Source organism: Acanthaster planci, linkage group LG16, assembly GCF_054643075.1.
Source record: "Acanthaster planci isolate LZ-2023a linkage group LG16, COTS_SCS, whole genome shotgun sequence".
NCBI classification, from domain to species: domain Eukaryota; kingdom Metazoa; phylum Echinodermata; class Asteroidea; order Valvatida; family Acanthasteridae; genus Acanthaster; species Acanthaster planci.
In genome coordinates, this window is record NC_141792.1 from 12,328,908 (window position 1) to 12,346,719 (window position 17,812).

The 17,812-nt window shown below is 40.0% G+C and overlaps 2 protein-coding genes and 1 long non-coding RNA gene across 7 annotated transcripts in view; 2 read left to right on the top strand and 1 right to left on the bottom strand.

Moving 5' to 3' along the window:
• Positions 1-10,362, top strand: LOC110978943 (uncharacterized). 5 transcript variants are annotated; one of them, XM_087147079.1, is made up of 5 exons: positions 1-181; positions 1,828-1,975; positions 3,853-4,004; positions 4,355-6,698; positions 6,981-10,362. In XM_087147079.1, the coding sequence occupies exons 2-4, from the start codon at positions 1,855-1,857 to the stop codon at positions 4,457-4,459; spliced, it is 378 nt and encodes a 125-aa protein (XP_087003205.1). In that variant the 5' UTR covers positions 1-181; positions 1,828-1,854; the 3' UTR covers positions 4,460-6,698; positions 6,981-10,362. The 5 variants fall into 5 exon arrangements, 1 of the variants encoding a protein (XP_087003205.1); XR_015427951.1 differs by having other exon boundaries at positions 21-181; positions 1,828-2,112; XR_015427952.1 differs by having other exon boundaries at positions 23-181; positions 1,828-1,998.
• Positions 6,400-17,812, bottom strand: part of LOC147796516 (uncharacterized) — a 24,907-nt gene continuing 13,494 nt past the window's right edge. Inside the window, exon 2 of the long non-coding RNA XR_015427954.1 lies at positions 6,400-7,289. This is a non-coding gene — a long non-coding RNA (uncharacterized LOC147796516). The remainder of the gene's footprint in view (positions 7,290-17,812) is intronic.
• The window catches only part of LOC110978942 (uncharacterized), a 15,640-nt gene continuing 9,987 nt past the window's right edge, over positions 12,160-17,812 (top strand). Inside the window, exons 1-2 of the mRNA XM_022234303.2 lie at positions 12,160-12,313; positions 16,814-16,973. Coding sequence (XP_022089995.2) covers positions 16,922-16,973 — 52 coding nt within the window. The 5' untranslated portion in view covers positions 12,160-12,313; positions 16,814-16,921. The remainder of the gene's footprint in view (positions 12,314-16,813; positions 16,974-17,812) is intronic.

Here is a 17,812-nt window from a genome sequence, read left to right on the forward strand (position 1 = left end):
TGGAGTTTGCAGCATCGTTTATAATCTTTCCGAAAGTTCTCAAAGGAACCAAAAGTTGTTCCTAGGACAGAATATTCAGAGAGTGTTGGATGAAACACAAGTCGGGACAAGCTGCTGAATAATTTGCACACGGGCAACCAATCGGTTGGACTTCATTACAAAGAATTTTTCACAAATTTGGGTAAGCTTCTTGTTTTTATTTTTGTTTAAGCTATTGATTTGTTTGTATTTTTCAGCATCTACGGCACATCTCCAGAATTTTCATCGGTTCTTGCCTCAGTCTTCGACTGTGTGTCTGAGGTTTTGAGAATGAAGTGTTTCTATGCCCCGATAACGTTAATACTTGTCGTTCTTCAGAAATCAAACACTGGCCGGAAGTGAGACTCGATTTTATTCAACCTTAACTTCCATTCAGAATTTTCTTTGGTCTGGAGGTTGACGGCTAGCATCATCTAATTACACGTTTTCAGCTATGATTTAATCTCAACATCCCTCCACCCCCTGTGATTGGATCGGCAAAGCTCTGGGCTACAGCGTTTCATTCAAAATTTGTAGATCCATACCCCCACTGCGGGACTAAGTTTTGGCTTATGCTATTTTCTACCGGTACTTTATGTATTTTTGTGGGCCGAAAAAATAATTCCAGCTCAATGTTTATTCCAATTTACAAATACCGTTTTAGTCAAAGAGTCAAAACAAGTCATTAGACGATACATTTCCAAGGATTTTGCTCAAGAATTGTATTTTCATATTTTACCGAACACCCCTAACAATTTTATGGACTTGGCGCGCGTAGCGAGTTCTGCGAGTCGCTACACGACACACCTCCTGGACGACATGTTATGCTAGGGACCAGCTCAGACAATCCTGGACAAATCTCGTTGGGCCTCCAACCCAGACCCCCCCCCTTTTCAATGTTGGGTCTATGCGCGCGGTCTGCGCTCCGATTGGACATGATAATGACCACATTGACCTGGCAGTAGGGGAGGTCGCTTTTGAGCGTATGGCTATACTGCCAGGTGTACCAACAATTTTGTCCAGGATTGCAGGTGCCAGCCCATTTTACGCAGCGGGCATTATCACATGTTACTACACGGTGGCGTGACGCGTTTGGACCAATAACAAGGAAATTGTCCCAGGCGTTTATAAAACGTGATAATTTCTGAATACAAGAAAAATTCATTACATGGACCCTTGTATCCTGAAGCTCAGATAAAAACAACCGATGGTAGCGATACCCTCGTATTGACAATTGGTGGCTAGGGTCTGGAAATTTGCAAAACTGTGATAATTCTCTTCACTTCTCTAACTGTATGTCTTTTTTGGAAATGAGCATTTTACCGTCACTACGGTTTAGTTCTGATACAGGTCGAACCGGAATTACTAAACACTGATGACAACCACATTTGAACGTTAAACGTCTTTTTAACTGATCGTTTCCTTTCTTTTTCACTTTCTTTTTATTGTAACTTTCATGCAAGTATATGGTCAGATTAGCATGGAAGTTAGTATTAGATCATGCGCGTGCTATAATTTTTTATTGCAGCTTAGATTCTATGCAATCTTAATCATTTTTACGCATGAACAACTTAAAGATCCACAAGTGTAAGGAAATGCAGCATTATGACTAAACTGCACCTCCAAACGAGCTTCTGATTAATATGGTGGTATCAAGATAGGGCCAGTCGCTCAGGAAAAACAGCTTGGACACTTTTTGAGTTCTGATTTGACTTTGACCGAGATAAATATTTTTTAAATATTATATTAAAATTAATTATATTATATACTTTTTCAACCAACCATCTGCTTTTTGACCTCTTGGTACAGGTCACACCGTAAGTTATAAGGGGAATCATGTCCATCATCGCTTCCGTAAGGACACACTGCATATGGAGCAGCGGGAGGCTAAATGGAAATCCACGTGAACTGGCCACCGCATCTAGAATAACAAGCCATTACCGCGGAGCCATCATGGGTGCGTTCGATTAGCTTACACGTGTAAGTCAACTTACACGAGAGCGTTCATTTAGCCATCATGTGATCTTCGTGCCCGCCCTGGTGTCACCCACCACTACCCCGGCTGGCGAGCGGTTCTCTGGAGGCTGCCCGAGGGTAATGATATCACTGATGGACTGGTCGAGCATGGACATGATGGAACGAGGCGGGGGCTTGACTTTTTCCCAGAATGCCTTGGCAAATACACAGCAGCGTTCGATCAGCCTCATTTCGTGGCTTCCCTTGCGTGTAACACTGGTGTATTCAGGGAAGCTAATCGAACGCACCCCTTTCAAGCGCACACGCGCGCGTTGCATTCCTTTCCGCCCGATCGGGTGCCGTGAGCGGCCAGAGTGTGCGCGCGCTTAAGTTGAGGCAGGTGAGAGAGTACAGTGGCCCCGCAGGAGCAGCGTCACTTAAAGATTTGTCAGCAATCAAAACAGGGGAACCAATATTACATTCATGCTGCATTAATTTTGTCACATCCACTCTTCAACGAAAAAAAAATGAAATTGGTTTGGTCACAAATAGAAGCTGTCATTCATCATGCCGAGGAAGAAATGCAGAGAGCAGTAATTTTATGAGCATTTTAGCACCTTCAGTAAGATCTCTTTTCAAGGATGGTTTTTCCACATTTTGAGCTTGAAAACGAAAAAATGTAGCATTCTAGCCACTTAGTTCTAGACCCTTAACTGACCTCCAGTAGCATTATTTTATCGGGGTATTGGCTAAAGAACTTTGGACACAAAAGGCCAGTGCAATGTTCACGTCATTGTGTGTAGTTCTTGTGCTTTTTGTTCGCAGCTTGTAATGTCACTTCAAAATACATGCTGTAGACCCAGGCGCAGGGTTTTCTTTAAATAAAAAACTGTCCAATGAGAAAATTTGAGTTGCCAGTTTCAACCGAAAATTCCCAAATGGTCAAGCATTAATCCCTGCAGCACCCGACACTATTTGTCGGGAAAGTATGGAAAATTAGAGGTTTTCAAAACGTGAATTTCCAAAAACAAAAGTCAGATATATTCTTGCATTTAAAAGGAGTAGCTCATTCCACACAGCACGTACCCAAGAAGAATTTGACTTCATGGACCCGTAAAATACTGCGGATTATAGCATTTATAGGGACCTGATGGTTCTGATGGTCTTGGGTTCTCGATGGAAGCGATTTTCCATACTTGAAAGTGCAACTGTAATGCGGTGTAATCAATACGTGCTATGAAACAGGAGGACAAACAATATTATTCATGAGTTGAAGGACGTTCGAAGGGCGGAGTAAACGCTGGGCTTCATGCATTTACAAGTCGTTCAAATACAAGCACAAGTTGTTTTGCTAACGGCGAAATATTTTGTAATCTAGTCAAACTAGGCCATTGTTAATGACTTAATTTACATGTAACTAATTTTACTTGTCTCCTGGACAATTCAGGTCCTCTCCAGGCAACTTCAGTTTCTTAATCCGACTGATTTCGCAGCCTCCAACACTAGCGAGCCTGTCACAAAGTAGCAGTTTTGTCTTCTGATGCCGTTAGCTTGTAACCATCTACTCTTGTATGCCAACTTATTCTAGAGTTCCCAGTCACTAACTTAGTTTTGACAACAAAAAGGTGCAAATTAATGCCTTTGAAATGATGTTCTTGTCTTGTGTCTAATTTCATATCTTATCCCATCTCTTCCCTATTTTTTTTTTACCTCGCATCTTACCTTGCAATATCCTTGAATGGAGAAAAGCAATGGTCGTTTGTTGTTTTTCAGCTCTTTTTTTCAATCTCACCTTATAACCAATCTGATAAATTAAAGATGTACTTAATACAACTATGTTCTGAAATCCGAAATTTATTTCCATTTTCCTTTTCTTAGCTTTCAGAAGAAAGAGTCAATTTTTTCATCGACCAGTCAAAAGTTCTGCTACAAATCTCATAAAAACTCGGGAAGCAAGATGCACAGCAAACCAGTGCAAACTGAAGAGTGGCCGGTTCCAGCTAACACCCCCAGTGCAGTTGTTGGAATTGGTAAGTGGCATGACGTAGCCTATAAACAGTTCTGTTTACTCTGAATGCTCGAAGCAGAGCCCAAAATCACAAACAAGAGGGTCCGATACAAACACGCTCGTTACTGAAGGACATAATTATCTCCCAATTGTAAACAAACTTAAAAACGACCAACATTTTGTACTTTTACATACAACATAGTAAAAAAAGATAAATGATACTGTCCCCTTGGTTATATTTGGAAAACGCTGTGAATTTTAAAAATTTCCTTTTAATGAGTAACATCAAACACAAGGCAAAACCTCAGAAAACTGAGCGAAAATGGTAATAGTATAATAACCTTGAATCACTTTGTGACTGTTTAAACGCAGGGTGTCGCACCACTGGAGGTGTCAACTCCCCCAAAGGAAGTCTGGGGTGTCTCGATTCGGGGTAACGACATAATCAGCGAGGTTCCTCCAGATAGATGCCAATAAGAAACATTCCCTGACCCTGATGAATCTAACCACAGCAAGCTGGTGAAACACAAGGTGGCTTCATCGACAGCATTGACAAGCTTGACACCTTCTTCTCGATTTCACCTGAGAAGCAAGTTCCCTTGTCAACTTTTACATGGGCATCGCACGCTCTGCTTTTGCCAACTGCATACCCTTACGCCTTCGATTTTCGTGGTCCCTCCTACGCAGTATAGACACAGTCTAGTCTTCGTCCATGACTGCCACGCACAAGCACTAGTGCGGTCAGAGTTGTCAAGAGAGGTTATTTTATGCAGAAAACCTATTTTTGCCTACACCAGAAACGTCGACTGTGACAGTATGGTACTCACGGCTGATATCATCATGCCGCGCGCAAACAAGGTAAACTTTTGGCGACATTGAAGGGAGTTCCAGGCTCAGAACTTTAATGGTAACCAGTCAGATGTTAATTATATATATAACGGGTTTGCCCTTACCCAATGTATATTAATAAACACTGTATGCTCAGTGCTTGTCAGAGAGCTTGCGAAAAAAAACCTCACAAGCTTACTCGGGTGGGACCCGTTATATACATAATTAACATCTCCCCAACGCAAAAATACATCTTGAAAACAGTCAGATGTTCCAATAAAACCATGCAATCAATTACGCTTTCCAGTGGCAACCAGCCTTAGCAAAGACACTGCCAACGTCAATCGTCTCAGACGTTTTTGAGAAGAGCAATCTTCGTCAGACATATGGGGATGAGATGGATGCCACTGATATCAAGCAGGTGTCCTTAATGATGTTGAGGGTGTCTGCGTCTCTTACATCCGACACGCCCTTGATACAGTACCACCTGAGGAAAGGGAACAATCGGTTTCAAACCATTGTCAAGAATGCTAGCAGCAAAGTTGCCGAGTATACAGAAGCTGCCAAGCACAAGATCCGAGTCATGGTGGTTCAGGCTGCAGATTGGAGGACTGACTCGCTTCATCGCTGATTCATTAAACGATTTGGGAACTGAAGAGAAAATGGAGAGTCTTCATTGATGTGAGTACCACCTTCCAGCAAACTCAGGAGAACCTCCAGGAGTTTCCATTTATCCAGTGCAAACAGGTGCACATCGAGGAGGATGTCAAAGATTAAGCATTTTTTCCCTGGTAGATTCAATGTTATAGTCTGTATCGATACCCTATAGGCATATACAGATTTCAAGCGAAGCATGGGGTTCATGGCTGACCTAATCACTGCAAATAGGTTGATGTTTATCATGGAGGGAACCAACACACACTACCTGACTGATCTGTGGTTTGGGGCTCTTGATGTCTGTTGGGTTGTTTGATGACTTTCGTAAGGAGCGCTGATGGATGTCTCGCCAAGCCTGGTTGGAAACCATGGAGAAAGTTGGTGTCAGAGAAATTTCATCAGCATCCTCGCCAAATGAATTCATCCACTGTGTCCTTGTAGGAAGAAAGCCTTCAGTCTCACAGCATCACCGAATGATCATCCAGCAAGACAAGATGCTTATAGTGCAAGACAGCAAAACAGGTTCTCATCAGAGTTCCTTCCTCACTGTCATGGCGGGGTCCAGATCAGCAACCTTTCCGAGGCCAACTCTCCGGGTCGTGTTCTCAGCGAGCATACAGACAGCCCAACAGAGGTGATGTACATCTGCAACAAAGACGACTCCCGGCCGCATGCGCTCTTAAAACTCTTTAAGGCAATATAATCAAACTCTACAATTGTAAAATGAATATGGGTTGTCACAAAGGGAGGAAATATGGATTCATCTCGTCCAAATGGATTCCTGGCTGTTGGCTAAACCAGGGCAGGGAAGATTCCAGGCGTGCCCGTTTTTCTGTAGATTTGAATCCTCAAAACTCTCTAGCAGAAAATGTCCATGAAGTTTTGAAGCTGATGGACGACTCTGATCATGAGGAACAAGAGCTTGTAATCCGATAGAATCTGAGGTTTGTTCGACGGGTTATGAATCAAGACCTAGTGGGGCAAGACCACACAACCCATGGAATGGTGATTGGAGCAGCATTAGGAAGCAAAGCAGGCAAAGGGGCTTCTGTTTGGGAGGTCCCATCAGGATATGTTAAGATTAAAGTCAAGACAGCCCCTTAAACTTCAAGACAAGGAAGAGACTGTCAGAGTTCTGGCCATGAACATCAGCTACACATTGATGAGTTCTTGTAGTAGTGGGCCAGCTTCTATCTAGGAAGATCTCCCGTATATCTGCCTTGCACATCAGGTAAGTTGACAAATCCTCCTTTTTTTATTAACTAATTACATATTTAACATTAACGTTTTACCGGAAAATAATCCACAAAAAGGACACTCTCATATTTTTAAAAGAGTGAGCATATCTCGTGCTGAAAGGTCAATAGGGAAGTTCCAATTAAGTACCTTCTCTTATCCCCCCCAAAAAAATGCTATCAAGAAGGTGGTCATTCAAAAATTGTGGGACTTACATTATAGCTGTGCTTTTTACTTTATCTAATGTGGGAAAACTGATGTTTTCACTCACCTTCAGGACTGGGGAGCGACACAGCAATTCTGGTACAAGAACACGCTGAAATTCCACCGCTTGGCGGCACACAGCTCCAAATTAGCCAGTGGGGAGGCTCGTTGCCTTGACGCCGCAGACCTAGAAGCCAGGGTAAAATCCAAGATGGCAGAACTTCTCTGCATGCCTGAGGAATCCATTGACGTCATCCAGCCCATGGTAAACTATGGCGTGGACTCTCTGGTTGCCTTGAAAATGGTAAACTGAGCGACCAATCAGTTGGGGATGACCATCTCCCAGTTGGATATCTTGGGTGGCATAAACACTGCTGATTTGCTGGACAAAGCAATCCAAACCAATCAAATTGGGAAGTGAATTTAAAAATCAGTCCTTTACTTAGTCAGTATTTTACAGTATGTGTGGAGTACAGAGTTTCCTGTTGTATCACGGAGGAGAGCGCTGACTGTTTGGGGTACAGGTTTTCAGAGCATTTTAGAATTTTTTATCTCTATTTTTTTCCTGGACGTCGCGTTTCTCCGAGGAAGTGACTTTGTATTCCTAATCTGTAAAATATAAAACTTTTTCTTCAGCTATGCAACTTGTTATGTACTAGTCAATCAGAAGTGGGTTCATCCGGTATTGGAAGCTTAATTTCTGCACAGTGCAGATCTTTATATTTTTGGCTCTATACATACATACATACATAAGCATTATTATTTTTTTCTCACTCTACCATAAATGGGATGTTTGAAATCACTAAGCGATTTAGGCAAGTGTGTAGACGCATATACGTAGGAAGAGACGTAACGGAGTAGCCAGTAATGCTGGGAGTTGGAAATGTTTTCCCGACTACAATTGTTCGTTATTTATGCTTATGTGTACATAATATTGTTGTTGTACTATCGGATGGTAGAATAAGTCTAGCATGAACAATCCAGTTACATGCTCTTAATACAAACACAGCTCAGCCATGGCAATACAAAAATAGGAACATTTCAATAATTCAGTGGTAAACGTCTTCATAAAAATAAGAATATAAAAAGGGCAAATTTTTCATTGGAAGTAGGGCGAGAAATTATTTTCAAAAATGTAATTTTCAATTTTTGCTGTACGTGTACATGTTTTTGCATCAGACATGATTTGGTGTTGAAAAACTAACTCGAAACTCCTAAACATTTTTCTAATTACTGAGAAATATAAAACAGCAATTTAAAATTCTTGACAACGAATGATAAAACTGGTGAATGGGTTCTTTCGCCCGAATACACGATACTGATCAAAGACATCATAAAGTTTGAGTTTGAATATATAGTTTAAACGAGGCTGGGGTCATTTTGTATCATAATTTACAGTTGCCAAGATACATCAACAGTCGTAATTTCGATGAGCGTGTGGAATCACCGCCAGTGATCCGGAAAGGAATTAATTTTCGGCCGCCCATTTTTAGGAAATAACTTTAATATGCCAAAAACCTATTTGACTCACATCACGAACACAGGTACTTCCACTGCAACGTAAAGTGGTCAAAGGAAGTTGACATAATCTTGAACTGGTAGAGTGGAGCACACCCTTCGCAACCGTTTTTTTTCCGTATAGCATATCAGTCACCACATCCACTTTGTTTGCATTCACCAGTGAATACGGTACTACAGTAGAGTAGAGGTCTTAATTGAGGAAATATGGTTTCCGGGAATAGATAAAATTGAAATCCTGCTTCACTAATTTTCGAGTGGTTGTCATTGTGAGCCAGAGAGAAAAATCATTCAAAAAGATGGAGAGTAGCCTTTATGATTATGGCTCATCAAAGAAAGATGTTTTACTGTTTCGACAGTAAGATTTTAAAAGACGGTTATTAGAAGCCTCGTTCTTTTTGAAAGGTTTTGAATAAAGTGTGAATCAAAAAATCCTTTGAAAGGCAGATTTTGGAGGCAAAAGTGGCAGTTTTAGGCGTCAGTAGAAATGGTGAAATTGTAAAGTGAAAATTGTAAGGACGGCCGTGTCCGAATTACTTGATTGCGGCTTTAAATCATACGTTGCAGTTTGGGAAGAGGCACAAGCCAGCACCATAGAATTGTGCGTATTCAATTTCAAGTCGCATGCAAGGACCTCTGACCTGCGTGGTATCAATACTTACTTCCATCATGTTCCAGGAACGCGTACAGTTCCTGATTCAGTCTGCATTTTAAAGGATCAGTTCTATTTAAGCTTTGAATTTGGACTTCAACTAGGTTCCGGGTTATTGTTTGGTGGCGAATCAACATGACCACTGTTAACCTTTGTCAAAATGGAGTAGGCCTAATAAAAATTTAAAAAAAAGTTCACATCTTGATTTTCTAGGTTACCGAGAAGTTAATTCCTCATTCAAACTTTTGAAATGACTTTGGAGCTGAAAGCTGATTCATCTTATCTTATACTTTCGTATCCCAAATTCTCTCCCAAATTTAAAGGTTGTAAGAAATACTTAACCACACGCTCGTTCGCCTCATTGGTGTAATATTGTCCCGCTAGTCAAGTTACATGTACGCATCGAAAAAATTGAAAGCAGGCTGCTCTGAATAGCAGGAACTGCTAAAATTGGCATGGAACCAAGTTAAGACCATCGAGCTATTTAATACGATTTTCCTCTTCGAAAAAACCAATGTGTTTATTTTTTCAAATTTAAAGAGAATACTCTCTGAATGGAACCGAGTAAAAAGTACCACTAGAAATATTTTGAGTGGTCCCTATATACTGTGACTCTTCAAATGAAAGAGTGGTGGTTGCTTCACTATTTCCGAGTGGCTGTCACTGCGAGCCAGAAGGGCATGTTACTCAAAAAGATGCAAACTTCATTCTAAAGGAGTGGATGACCCTTCGAAAGAGTAGTCTCTCAGAGTCATGGCTCTTCAAAGAGTGCCTTTTCACTCTTTCATATTTAGACAGTACAACCATGAAAAGACAGTCATTAAAACCTTCGTTCTTTTTGAGGGTTTCGATATGGTGCGAATCACAACACTGTTTGAAAGGCTGATTTTGGAGGGAAAAGGGGCAGTTAATGTGCTACATTAAAGTGAACTGGTTGAATTGAAAAGTGAGCGTGTATAAGAACGGTCTTGTCCGACTTACTTGGTTGCGGCTTTAAACTCAGTGGAAAGAAGCTGCAGTAAGTACCATAGAATCGCGCATAATGGCAAGCTGTAGCCCTGCACCGGCACCTCTGACCTGCGTAGGAGTGTCAATACGTTCCAACATGTTCCAGGAACGATAGAGTTCTTGATTCAATCTCAGATTTTTTTTCCACGGATTATTTCTAAAAGCTTTTAATGTTGACTTCAACTAGGGTTCCGGGTTATTGTTTGGGTGGCGAATCAACATGACCATTGGTAATTCTTTGCGATAAATGGATTAATAAACAGTGTTCACATCTTGATTTTCTTGGTTACCGTGAAGTTAATCCCTTACTGAATTTCCATTGGCGTAAATCCCGGGGCATTGGGGTATACATCCCTCCCCTTTTTTGAGGGAGGGGGTGGGCTTATTGAATCATCTCTCTCACACACACGAACGCGTTTTTGTGCATGGTAAGCAAAAAAATGAAATGGATTGTAAAGAAGTTTTCGGACTTTCCAACGACTAAAAATGCATTCAATAAAACTCAAACAATGAAAAACAATTTTAAAAGTCATAAATATGCCATTCTGAAGTAAGATTCTGCATGAATGTAAGACATTCATCGACATCATGAACATCGATCTTTATATACTGCCACATGGTGTCAACCCCCCCCCGGCTTGTCAAATACTCATAGCCGGGCAAGTCATTAACCCACCTTCCCCATGCCCCCATTTCCGGCACAAATTTACACCACTGGGGATTTCAGTTCCGTCTTAACACCAAATGACTTTGAAGCTGAAAGCTGATCCATCTTATCTTGTACTTAAAAGTTGAAGAAATCGTTTACCTCACACTCACAATAGAAAAACACGAAAAAAAGATATCGAAAAGAGTTTACCACACAAAAAACCTATTCCATCTGATAAAATCAAACCAAAGCCATCCCGCAAACAAAAGCAAAGAAAAATCAATTGTTCACTAACAACCATGCAGTATTAAATTTATTTCATTTGTAGACCTGAACTTTGCACAATGCCCAAATAATTGTATAATAATGATCTAGTTACACATTAAACCGGACCTCCGCGGTTTTATCTTGACAAAGTACCGCGACGCTATCTTCTTGATCTGAAGTGTGTGAACCTCGCTATTTTAAAGCCTCATTTAGTTTAAGTAACCTTTAAAATAATCTGAACTACAGTGGTACTTCCCTGGGTAGAAAGTACTTTATCATTATCATCTGATTTTGAAAAAAAGTGTCCAACGCTGTTCCCTGCTGCCACTCCAGTTAAGTGCGCTGGCTTATACACTCCATTAAAATAGAAGATGGAAGCAAATGCTCAAAGCAAATCCTCTGACGAAACACTATTAACCAATCAGGAGGAAGAAATTAACAAACCTGTTCAAACGCAAAGTCGGTTCCAGGACCAACTTTTTCAGGGGCCTTGTTCTAGGGAGCCAAGAATTCGCCGGGAATTCACGTAGCCATTTATGGTATTTCTGAGGGTGAGGCTCAACAGGTGGGCCTGTATGTAAACGTGTTTTGGATGAAAGGAAATGAAAATGTCCCCTGTTGACCGCCCTCTATTTCCCATCTGGCAAAGCACAAAGACATCTGGTACATGTACATGTACATTACTTAAGTGCGGTTTACCAAACCGTAGTAAATGGCCCATGCATTGCTCCTTCAGTCTGCATTTATAATTGGCTGATTCACTTGACAAAAACCGTTTCCATATACAACGTAACACAATAGAAATACGAATGTCGCCAATCGCGATCTGTGCGTCCGCACTCAACGTCCGGACTGCCCTTTTCATACAACTTGTTTGTCACCAACAGAGAAACCCGGATTTCATTACAAACCACTTGCACAAACTTAAACACCCCTTTAAGATCAACGGAGGCGCTGTTTGCTTTCCGTCTAAATCCCCAGCGGCATGTATAGTTGATCAAACAATAGTCAAAAATTCTCCGTCTACTGGGGAAAACACTCGGGCAATCCCGGATCCCCAATCAGCATGCAAGCGTGACATCATCTTCAACCAATCAGTACAGCCGGCAACTATTAGCCAGTGAGTAATGCGGACAAGTTGGTGGTCACCTATTCACTTCCCGCGCCTTTAAAAGATGCTGCAAGTTGTTACAAAGACACATACACCGAAGATTTTTGGACAGAGGGCAAGTCAGATCAAAAGTAATCAATACTCAGTGCAATCGCTACCAACCAGTTGGATTCAGCCGCAGGGAACCTTCACCTAACCCAGGTAAATTTGTTACCTTGTTTAGTTTATTTCTTTTAACCAGATTGAATAATTTTTATTATAATGTGTGAACCAACCTGACGATCGTTACTTTATTTGGTCAACTTGAAATAAATTGTATCAGGAGCAAAACAAAGAGGCTCATTTCCATTCCATGTCCTATAGAAAATACCTTCCTCAATATATGGCTTGAGGTAAAGGTACTTTTTCAGGCGTTTAGAGAAATGCTGTAATTAAAATATTAGTTTTGTTCATAAAAATGAACCCAGTGCTTTTCAGGCACCCGACGGCCCAATATGATGTATCACAATTTAAGGACATTTTGAAAAAAAAACATAATTGGACCTTCGCCGTTTTGTTCTTTAAGTTTTGAAGACTGAAGCTGTTTTTATTTTAAAATTTGTGTATCGATCATCATATTTTATGGATAATTAAAAATGTTTTTTTAGGGGAAGATTTGCAAATACAAGCATGTTAAACTTGCTTTATCGCTTGATAGGTTTCAACAGTCAACAGTTGATTTTTCATTTTGAGAATCAGAATCAGAAATAGCGGCCTCATATTACCGGGATATCATTCTAATTTATATTTACCAAAAAATTCGACTTAAATTATTTTGGCAAAATATGGCCACCGGGTCCTCACCACAGTATTCCGGCTGAACAGGCCGTGACGCTAAAAGTGACGCTGTAAATTACACCGCAATGCAAAAATCCGTACCACATTCATTACACTCACTCAGAGCCTTGACCTTTTCTGGTTATGACATTACAGATTTCCCACACCTTTTCAAATCTTTTTTATTTCAGAGGTGCGAGTGGTCACTTAAATTAAAGCTGAAAACAGCTAGCAAAAAGCTGAAAAGTAAAAAGTCCCCTACATTTGTACAGATCAGGTGTACAAACAAGCTGAAATTCAGCGTCAAGGCATCTAAACCAAAAAAAAGCAGAAATCAGCTAAAAAGCTGGCTTCTCATTCCCGTACTCATTTACCAATTAACTTCAAATTCGTTACAAAGAGTCTAAGACGAGCACCTGCGACATGTAATTTCTACATTGGTCAATCAAAACGATGAGCGGTGGTTCTTTCCCAACATCAAATTCTGTCCATTCGAAATCATTAGTTTTTTAGCAGAATTTGCCTCACCCAGAGGTTGTGTACGTAATGTAAGGACTTACTTAGTTTTGTTCGATTTAAAGAAAGTTTCAATCGAGTCATCGGATGGTGTACATTAATGCAAGAAAAGAATTAAATGTTGAACAAACAATACGAAGGACAAGTCGACTGTTCAGGAAATATATGAAAATGTCTACTTATCTCGTGTACGAAATGAGAAGTATAAAGGTAACAGGGGCGATTCGCAAAAGTGCGCCACCATGACTTTGCAACGCATTGACCAATCACAGCGCGCGAAATTTGTCGACCCTTTCCAAACGCGCATTGGGTCGACAAATTTCGCGCAGTGTGATTGATCAACGCGTTGCAATCTCTTGGTGGCGCACTATAGTGAAATGCCCGTATTCACTAGCCTGTGTGTCTGCTCCGAGCAGAACAAAAGAGGGCGTGTTTGTTTGTTTTTTAGTACCCAGCACATTGACGCGCGTTTACAATGGGGATGAATAGCGGCGTTTAACGAAGAGCACGCTGAGTACGCGTAACGAATTTATTCCTTAATGTATGGTCTTTGGCCGAGTTCGGCCGGCTTGTTCCCGTATGTTCACGAACAGCTCAATTTGTTGTTCGTGGGTCGGCCGCTCGAACGCCGGTAACAAACAACCGGTTATCACAAGCAACATGCAACATGGCCGCGTCCATGCACATTAAATTGAGTCCGCTTGTTTAATATCACAGCTCACAATCTGCTATTAATCAAGTAGCCACGGGAACGGCAAAAGTGGTTCCAGGAGATTTTATATTACTGTTCCATTGTTCCTGCTCATTGTACAAACTTAAAATTGACTTCTCGGACTTTTGTGATTTTTAAAGCTGAACACATTAGACGACACTCTTATGTTAAGTTTGAAAACATACACGGAAGTATCAGAACATGAATTTACCTAGGCGGCCACAACAGCCGCGAGCAGCTAAATATTGTTTGCACATAAGCAGTTTATTGTATATTACAATGGCTTGGCGCAACCGTGTGGGCTGTTTAGCTGCACTCTTTTCAAACGCGGGAGCAAACAAACAAGCAAACAAACAAACAAAAAGCCTGAAATATCGCCCTGCATTCCAGTGTAATAAGAAGTTATACTTCACCGTACAGTTTATATAGTACAGTTTAAAGTCAGGCATAAATCCTGCTTAATGCAGATAACCACTACCAGTGATCATGCTGTTTTACTTCGGTTCAATTATACTCTATTTCTAGTAGGTCTGTTTAAACGCCAGGTTGGTGCAATGTGACCACAGAGGCCATGCGTTCCAATGACGTGTAAAAACTGGTGAACATGAATGTTATACGTATCAGTATAAATATATAGACCGTAGGACGCCATTGGGGGGGGGCCTTTACAGGGTAGTGGTGAGGGTCCCACTCATTGTAGTAACAATACTGTATTCTTCGTACAGGTTATATTCGCCGAAGGTTTTATCTGACTTTAGAAATCTTATTGCTACTGTAGTTTACACAACACATTTTCATTTCTGTTTTGTATTGAGTAAAAGATTTCAATTAAGTGCAAAAAAAATCATCTCTGACTTCTTCTCACGATGTTACCATTTTGAAGCTCAAGAATAATCTGTACGCTTTTTAGGCGAAAACGTTCTCTTCCTTTTGGCACATTACTCCCGACACTTTAGTAATGCAAGTTAGCTGTAGACAAATGCTTTCTGGTCTTCTGTTTCCGGTTTAAATTCATTCATTATTGTACAAGATTGTTTACGGGCCTAAAAATATGGGATGTTATAACACTTGTACAAGATTGTTTACGGGCCTAAAAAATGGGATGTTATAATACTTGTACAAGATTGTTTGCAGGTCTCAAAATATGGGATGTTATAATACTTGTACTAGATTGTTTGCAGATCTCAAAATATGGGTTGTTATAACACTTGTACTAGATTGTTTGCAGGTCTCAAAATATGGGATGTTATAATACTTGTACTAGATCGTTTGCAGATCTCAAAACATGGGATGTTATAATACTTGTACTAGATTGTTTGCAGATCTCAAAATATGGGTTTTTATAATACTTGTACTAGATCGTTTGCAGATCTCAAAATATGGAATGTTATAATACTTGTACTAGATTGTTTGCAGATCTCAAAATATGGGTTGTTATAATACTTGTACTAGATTGTTTGCAGGTCTCAAAATATGGGATGTTATAATACTTGTACTAGATTGTTTGCAGATCTCAAAACATGGGATGTTATAATACTTGTACTAGATCGTTTGCAGGTCTCAAAATATGGGATGTTATAATACTTGTACAAGATTGTTTACGGGCCTAAAAATATGGGATGTTGTAATACTACTACTAAATTGTTTGTAGATCTCAAAACATGGGATGTTATAATACTTCAACTAGATCGTTTGCAAAAAAATTGTTTGGTCTAATTTTTTAAGCTTGCTGTCCGAAATGGGAACACCCATCGTAAGCGCGCGTAGTAAAACAAGCAGCCGTGCGTGAGAAGCTGTTTACATGTATGAACATTTACGTGTCACACTGGCATTTTGACATAACCAGTAGTGCCTTCTTTTTTCACAAACAGCGCCCTCCTTTCCGGGATCTTTTCATTCATTATTTATTTATTTCCATTCTATTGAAATTGGAAGGTGACCTTTGGAAATTTGAAAATCGGAAAAGTTACAATTAGGTCGTAACGATTAGCAGGTAACAGGTCAATATTTGGTTGTGAACTGCGTCATTCCATGAGTTAGGGGCACAATTTGTGACACTGCCCTTGTTACATGGGTAACTTTTACCACCTGTCATGATGACCAGTAGAGTAGGTCATTTACTCTGTAGAAATAACACACACCTCTGTATTTAGCCTTGCAAGATGTATGACGTTAATTTGGAATCCACATGCAGAGAAATAGCTGTTCATTCTTACGAAACCCATGTAACAATTGACACCGTCACAATTTGTACCCCAACCTCATGGAATGACCAACTACATGTAAGTACTCAAAGCGGTACTGCAAAAGCTCTCAGAAATGTTTGGACCACAACCCTAATCAAGATTTGCCGAAGCCAACAAGATTACTAGACAGTACTTTGTTCTTGAGTTTGACATAAAATACATGTATGGTTCGGTCCAATCTTTTCGGAAATTTGAACGTACTTCGCAAGAGGAACAATCTTTAACTTATTACGTACTACAAGATTTCACACCTGTATCGTGAATTGTCAATCAGAATTGAAAATCGTCATTGCCATGAAGGGGCCAAGTGCCACGGCGTTATTCAACTGGATTAATTGCAGTCATAAAACTAATGCATATGTTTTCTGAAACCAAACATTAACTTTCTGTTTCCTTTTGTTCTCGTTACAGAGAGACATTATTTTCATCACAGGAAAATAACGTCGCAGAGAAAGCACTGAACCACAAGGTTGCAAAAGTAAAACAGTTGATTCAGAACTGTCATCGAGCACAGCAAGCATGGACAAGTCGTCGGGTTCTGCAAGAACTCCGATTGCAGTTGTAGGAATCGGTGAGTGACATACATTTGTTTTCCCTAAAGGAGCATAAAAATACTTGTAGCGAGACCACAAAATACACGCCCTAAAAGAATTTAATTTTGACAGACTTTAAAACAGAAGGAAATGGCACTGCAACTTGGACTAGTCATATGTAATAGTAGAAAGAGTCAAACTAGATCATCCCTAGTTGCTTTTACAACACCAATTTCCGGTCATTTACTTTATTAATTTTGAAAGCCTGTAGAAATTCTTTCAAACTAGACACAGGCCAAAACCAATTAAGAAAATCTGGCTAACAACCAACGTAATCCGTCTCTGTCAGTAAAGTTACAACTTTCTTTCGCCTTTCAACTGTTAGATACAAGGTACCCCCACTGTAGAACCAAATGTGATCATTCGTTCAACTGACGTCAACATAACTTATAATAGATATTAAAGCCGTGAACAATAGTCAAAATATAAAATTAAAGATGATCAATTCATTTAATTTTATTAGATCACGGATTCAATAAGTTTACTTTCTTATATGTTCTCCTAATTATTATCATTTTCTCCTGATCACGAATTACACAAACATCATGTATTCTCCTGGGGGAGACGACCCAGTACAAGTCTCTGCTTTTTGTATGACCTCTCAATACTATTCAATAAGTTCAATTAAAGGTTTTCTTGCCTATATGTATTCAACTACTTTATAGTATGGATATAAACCTGAACGTGAACCTGAAATGTGGAGAGAAATAATTTTGAGCTATTTATAAAGCATCAAAAGTAAAGACATAAAAATTCCCGACATACTTTCGTATGCACATTTTTCAGATAATTATCTGATTAACAATAACTACTTTGA